The sequence below is a fragment of the Nematolebias whitei genome, chromosome 18 (genome assembly GCF_014905685.2).
Source record: "Nematolebias whitei isolate Nwh7 chromosome 18, NemWhi1, whole genome shotgun sequence".
NCBI classification, from domain to species: Eukaryota; Metazoa; Chordata; class Actinopteri; order Cyprinodontiformes; family Rivulidae; genus Nematolebias; species Nematolebias whitei.
This window is the reverse complement of record NC_056515.1, coordinates 15,168,573-15,174,566: the sequence shown is the minus strand read 5'-3', so window position 1 is coordinate 15,174,566 and position 5,994 is coordinate 15,168,573. Positions and strand designations below refer to the sequence as shown.

At 41.5% G+C, this 5,994-nt stretch overlaps 1 protein-coding gene across 1 annotated transcript in view; it reads right to left on the bottom strand.

The window, feature by feature from the left end:
• Positions 1-2,744: 2,744 nt before the first annotated feature.
• Positions 2,745-5,994, bottom strand: part of spp1 (secreted phosphoprotein 1) — a 7,771-nt gene continuing 4,521 nt past the window's right edge. The window contains exons 3-8 of the mRNA XM_037691837.1: positions 5,460-5,504; positions 5,293-5,367; positions 5,152-5,214; positions 4,934-5,068; positions 3,860-4,204; positions 2,745-3,285 (exon numbers count right to left, since the gene is read on the bottom strand). Coding sequence (XP_037547765.1) covers positions 2,899-3,285; positions 3,860-4,204; positions 4,934-5,068; positions 5,152-5,214; positions 5,293-5,367; positions 5,460-5,504 — 1,050 coding nt within the window. The 3' untranslated portion in view covers positions 2,745-2,898. The remainder of the gene's footprint in view (positions 3,286-3,859; positions 4,205-4,933; positions 5,069-5,151; positions 5,215-5,292; positions 5,368-5,459; positions 5,505-5,994) is intronic.

Sequence of the window (5,994 nt, the reverse complement as noted above, 5' to 3'; positions counted from 1 at the left end):
TGAGACAAAACAGTGTCAGCAAAGGTCATAGAAAAAGTTTACAAGACAGTTGGGAGACCAGCTATATTGTATGGGCTGGAGTCAGAGACATGGACAAAAAGACAGGAGAAAGAACTAGAAGTAGCAGAAATGAAGATGTTGAGGGATAAGATTAGGAATGAGATCATCAGAGGTACAGCACAGGTTGAACAACTGGCAGATAAAGTTAGAGTCCAGACTGAGATGGTTTGGACATGTCCAGAGGAGGGAAAGTGGGTATATTGGTGGAAGAATGTTAGAAATGTAGATGCCAGGAAAAAGACAAAGAGGAAGGCCAAAGAGGAGATACATATAGTATATGGAGGCAGTTAGAGAGGACATGTGTGGTGATATTGCCCCTAGTGGTGTGTCTCTGTCCTGTTTCTGTTCTGTTTCCTCTCATGTGATTTCCCTTTTCCCACACCTGTGAGCCTGACAGGTGTTTTGTGTTTTGTCCTCATCAGTGTTTGTATATAAGTCTGTGTCTTAGTGTTATTCCTGGTCTGGGCATCGTCTTGTATTCGTCTTGTACTCTCCTGGTAATCCTCCTGAGTCCCTAGTGTTTTCCTGAGTGCCTCCTCGTGATTTTTCTATATGTAAGTTTTTGCTGCCTCGACAGCTGTTTATTTTTGTGTTATTAAAGTGTCTTCTTATTTTTACCACCGAGTCGACTGAGTCCTGCCTGCATCCTTGTGTTCTACTTTAAAAGACCAGCAAACACGACAACATGGAGATAGAGTGAGAACAGAGGGTACAGAGAACCAATGGACGAGGACTCTGTGGAGACCCTGAAGAGGGAACAGCTGGAAGAAGAAGAGTTTAACAAATGGACAGTGCAGCACTCATCTGATGGGAAGTGTGAGATTGTTCCTTAATGTTGGAGCAACAACACAAAAAGCAGAAGATGGTTGCTGATTGGTTGTGTCTGTGAAGGTTAGGATCTGGATGATCATGTTTTTTTTTTTACTCGCAACATTGGAGTCCAGTGATTTTTAACAATCCTCTAAAGGCAACTTTCCATTTTTTCTGCCAATATATACCCATATCTCAACACACCATTTTGGACTTGACATTCTGTTCAACGTGACAGGTCACATATGTTTATGGCAGAATATATACAGCAACATTCATCTTGTTTTTGTTGTATGTTGAAATCTAATTCTGTCAGACTTATTGCACAACACTGGAGGTTCTGAGGTTGCTGGATCAGAGGCCCTAGTTAGGAAAACTTTAATAATCCATCACCATCTAGTGGGCAACATCAACAATTACAGAACGTTTCTGTTGCCTCAGCAAGAGGGTCACAGGATCCTCTCATGGCCTGGGACCTTTCTGGATGGAGTTTGCATGTTCACTCTGTGCTGAGCGGGTTTTCTCCAGGTATTCCAGTTTCCTCCCACAGACTAAAACATGCATGTTAGACTGATTAATAACTTTGAATTGTGCCTAGGTGTGAGAGAGAGTTTCTTTTGTCTCTTTGTGTCCCTGAATGAAAACCTGTCCAGGTGCCTCTGTGATGGACTAGAGACCTGTCCAGGTGCCTCTGTGATTGACTGGAGACCTGTCCAGGTGTCTCTGTGATGGACTGGAGACCTGTCCAGGTGTCTCTGTGATGGACTGGAGACCTGTCCAGGTGTCCCGCGCCCCTCTCACAGTGACAGCTCGTTTCAGAAAGAAGAGGTCAAGAAAATGGATTGATGGAAACATTAAAATTAACTGTTCAATTCATTTATGACTTTATTTTGTCTCACTGTCAATAAAAGCAGTCAGTCACAAGTGTCTGTGTCAGTCTGTTAGCAAAATATCATACAAATCAATGGATGAATTCTACAACTGATTAAATTTTGGAGTCAACCTCATTCAAGATGGCCACCACAATGTGCTGATTATAGCTAACACACCAAATGGCTATAATGTCAGAGATGTTGAGACTACATTTAGTGTGGTAGTAGCTAAGAGTCATCTCTAACTCATATTTGAAGCATTAACAGATTGCATTGGGTATGAAGTCTGGCCAAACAATAATGTCTGAAATTTTTACTGTAAAACCAAAAAAGTGAAGAAATTTTGACTAATTTAGTTTTCATTTTTTATTAGTTTACACTGTTTTAATATTTTCTTCTGTATTAATTCAAGAATCAAGCAGACATCAGGGTATTTTTGTATGACAAAGAACTTTATTAATATTTTAGAAATGGTACATTATGGTACATTACAGTAAACATCGTGTAGGGACAGAACTGTGCAAACAAACAGGTTTGTGTTGGATGTTTTTGGTTCTTATGGCAGGTTTTAAACTCTTTACTGTAAGGAAAGTTCTCTGTTTATATCCTTTTATCTACACCAGTTACAAAATATATTAGAGTAAAGAAGCTCAGCTGCAATGCCTGCAAATGTGAGGTTTAAAATTCAAGTTTTATTGCTTTTTCGCTCAAAAATGATTGCAGGTATTTAAATAAACACTTTCTTAAAGCACAAAAGGAATGATTTGGCAGCTATAGATTATTGGCTTAGTGAAGATATCAGGGAATGAATTTGTTAATTTTCAGTTTGGACTCTGAGCCTTCAAGGGTGGAAACAGACAACAGTTTTCATCATTGTTTGACTGTAACGTTACCCTCTTCTCTCAACTGGGAGCAGACAGGAGGTTTCTGAGTGCCTATAGTCCACAGGATGCAGCAGTTATGGATTTATTTAAACCAACCCACAGCAAGAACAGTTGTTTTGTAAAAGATAAGCAGAAATTAATCATATAAATGATGGCTGAATGACCAGGAACTGTGCTGTGGTTTTCCCTGTTTGACCCTGCAGCAGAGGTGGCCTCAGGAGAGTGGGGGAGGGGGTCTTAGAACCAGGATGAAGCTCCGTGTTCTCTGTGGTTTATTTGGCAGTGACGAGTGCTGGCATGGCAGTGTTGATGTCGGGTCCTGCTGCCCCCTCCTCATCTGAGTCACCCTCAGCGCTGTCGCTCTCCTCTGAGTAGTTGTCGGCAGCCCCGTGCGTGGCCGTTGCCTCCTCGCTGCTCTGGCTCTCCTCGTCGTCGGACTCGGCACTGGCGCTGGTGGTGCTGGCACTCTCCTCCTCCTCTTCCTCTGGGGTGCTGCTGCTCTCGCTCTCAGTGGTGGCACTCTCCTCTTGTGGGAGGGAGACCTGGCGGGGGCTGATCTCCTGGTCCTGAGATGTTCCCGAGGAGACGTCAAGGCCCTGACTCTCCACCTCTGGGGTGCTGGTGTCCTCCTCCAGGACGTCAGACTGGATCTGGAAAGCCTGACAATCAGAGAAGTGTTTTTTTGTTTGTTTTTTTACCCCAAAATAGGAATTAACTAAACAAATACAAACCAGTCATTTTTTAACCGAATATCTTTGAAGGACAAATAAAGTTTCAAAAAAGGCAAAGATCACTGTGGCCCATCAGGATCATAGTTCACAACATTGTTGATACAGGAAATAGTCTCCACTTGGATGCTCCTAGCTATACTCCAAGGCAACATCTTTGCCACCAGTTTTGGTCAAAAATAAAAAATATTACATATTTATCTATACATAAAATATTCTCATTGGTAGCCCACTCATCTCTAAATGACCTGTGACCTTTGACGTTCTGATCTCATTGGTTCAACCGCTGGTCTAGTCAAGTATTAATTCCAGCTAAGAATGTTATTTTGTTCCTGCCACCTAGTGGTGCAGCTGGAGTATTTGATTAGTTTTGTAATTGTCTGGACTTAGATTGATTTTATAGTTATGCGTTTATAAAAATATCTGAAATAATGTAGGAGTGGTCAAAATATGATCCAAAAGGCCTCTTTCAAAGGTTAAGTTTCAAAACAAGACTGACCTGTACCTTGTACACCTTTGGTAACTTCTCCACCTCGTTGTCCACAGTCATGTCGTAGCCAGTCTTCTTTCCTGCGCTGACAACCTCGTAGGACTTGTAGGAAACAGGGAGCTTGTGGTAGGATTTCTCTTCCACATACATGATGGATTTGTAGTCGCTGGGGTATCCTCCCAAACTGTCACCGCGACCTGTGTCGGTGTCGGTGACGATGGTAGGTAAGATGGTATCCATGGTGGTTACAGGTAGGGGCTCCACGGTGACAATGGTGGGGCTGAGGGTGCTGGGTGCGAGGGTGGAGGACTCGCCCGACTCAGAGTCCGAGCTGTCGTTGGATTCATCTTCATCTGTTTCCTGTAAAAACAGGAGCAAAAGCTGCTTGAAACTGTGATCTGAAAGGACATTTTTGTCTGTACTGACACAAGTTCCTGTTTTAAATATATTAATAATAATAATAACAATAATCACTTAATATAAAGAGCTTCTTGGGAAAATAGTTTATTTCTGATAGATTTAAAAAGCTAACAACTTGTCGAAAAGTTCCCCTCAGGTGCTGTCAGACTAATCATTAGCTCCTCAGTCCTGTCATGAAAAAAAAAAAATACATATAATGAGGTTGTTCAAAACTTTCCAACATAAACCCACATCAAAAGATCAACCTATCACTGTGAGATTTTAAAGTTAGTAAGCTTTAGAGGCTTTTAGATTTCCTTAGGTAAAAATACCAAAATGGAAATTAAAATGTACTTCAACTTTCAGTATTTTGAGGAAAAAAACAAAAATTAAAAATAAAACTATATAAACTAAACCCTGAGATTTGCAGGATGAAAGTGTCACATTTGTTTTTAAAATGCTAAAAAATGTTCCCTCTACCAACTCAAACTGTTAAAACAGCCCCAGTCCATAAAGTCACCATTTCTTGCAAATTGTATTATTTAAATCTTTATGCTCCCCATAGCACCGACCTCTGTCTACTATATGTTATTGCTTTAGGAAAATTGTAAACATATTGATGAAAATGCTAACTGTATTAGTACTTTGTGACAAGTTTTAGCTAGTTTCTCATCAGTACATTTGACTCACACTCTCCTCGCCTTCATCATCATTGTCATCATCATCATCGCTGTCCTCTGTGTTGACAGGAGGAGACTCTGTCAGTGGATCTGGATCTGCACTAACAGCTTTGAACTTTACTGGATCTTTAACTGGTGCCACCCCCTGCACAAACCAGAACAAGTGAAGTTAGAAAATGCTCCTCTGAGTTGCCGCCTGTAGATATTTCAGTGTTTTGAGTTTCCCACCTGGTCTTCCTCTGAGGTCTCTGTGCTCTCATCTGATCCTGCTGCAGGTGCTGCTACAACTTTCTGTGCAATCAGAAATGCAGAACCTTAAAGTTGTGTGTTAAAAAGAACAAATAAAACACAAAAGTAGAAAAATTTTACCTGCACAGGTGATGGTCGAAACTTTGGAGCCACTAGCGTCTGTTTCCTGACAGCTGGAGCTGCTGGTCGTCTCACCTGTGGAAATAAAAACAACCACCATAGACCTCATCTCTCTTTTTTTGCCAACAAACCTTGCCTCCATCCCATAAGGCTCTCTGAAAACTTACCACCTCCTCCGAGCTGTCAGAACTGCTGTCGGGAATTTTCTTTGCCTAAAAAATGAGACAAAAAATGTCTATAAAATATAACAAAATTAAAAATCACCCATCACTTTGGATGTCAAAGTTGCAAAGAAAAAAATTGCCATGATCCATTAGAGATTCGAGTATGTGTTGTGGATGACTCTCAGCTACTACCACGACTACCGTATTTTCTGGCATTTAAGTCACAGGTATTTTTCATAGCTTTGTAAATCTTGCAACTTATTACACCGAAGTGACTTTTCCCCCATATTCTTAATGCAATTTTTGACTGACGCTTTAAATTTCGAAGAACTACAACAGCAAGTCCTCCCGTGCCTGCTCGCTTCAGTCAGCTGGTGCAGGTGGAGGAAAGCTGGAGAGCTAGCGTCTGGATGGATGGATGGATGGATGGATGGATGGATGGATGGATGGATGGATGGATGGATGGATGGATGGATGGAGGGATGGATGGATGGATGGATGGATGGATGGATGGATGGATGGATGGACGGATGGATGT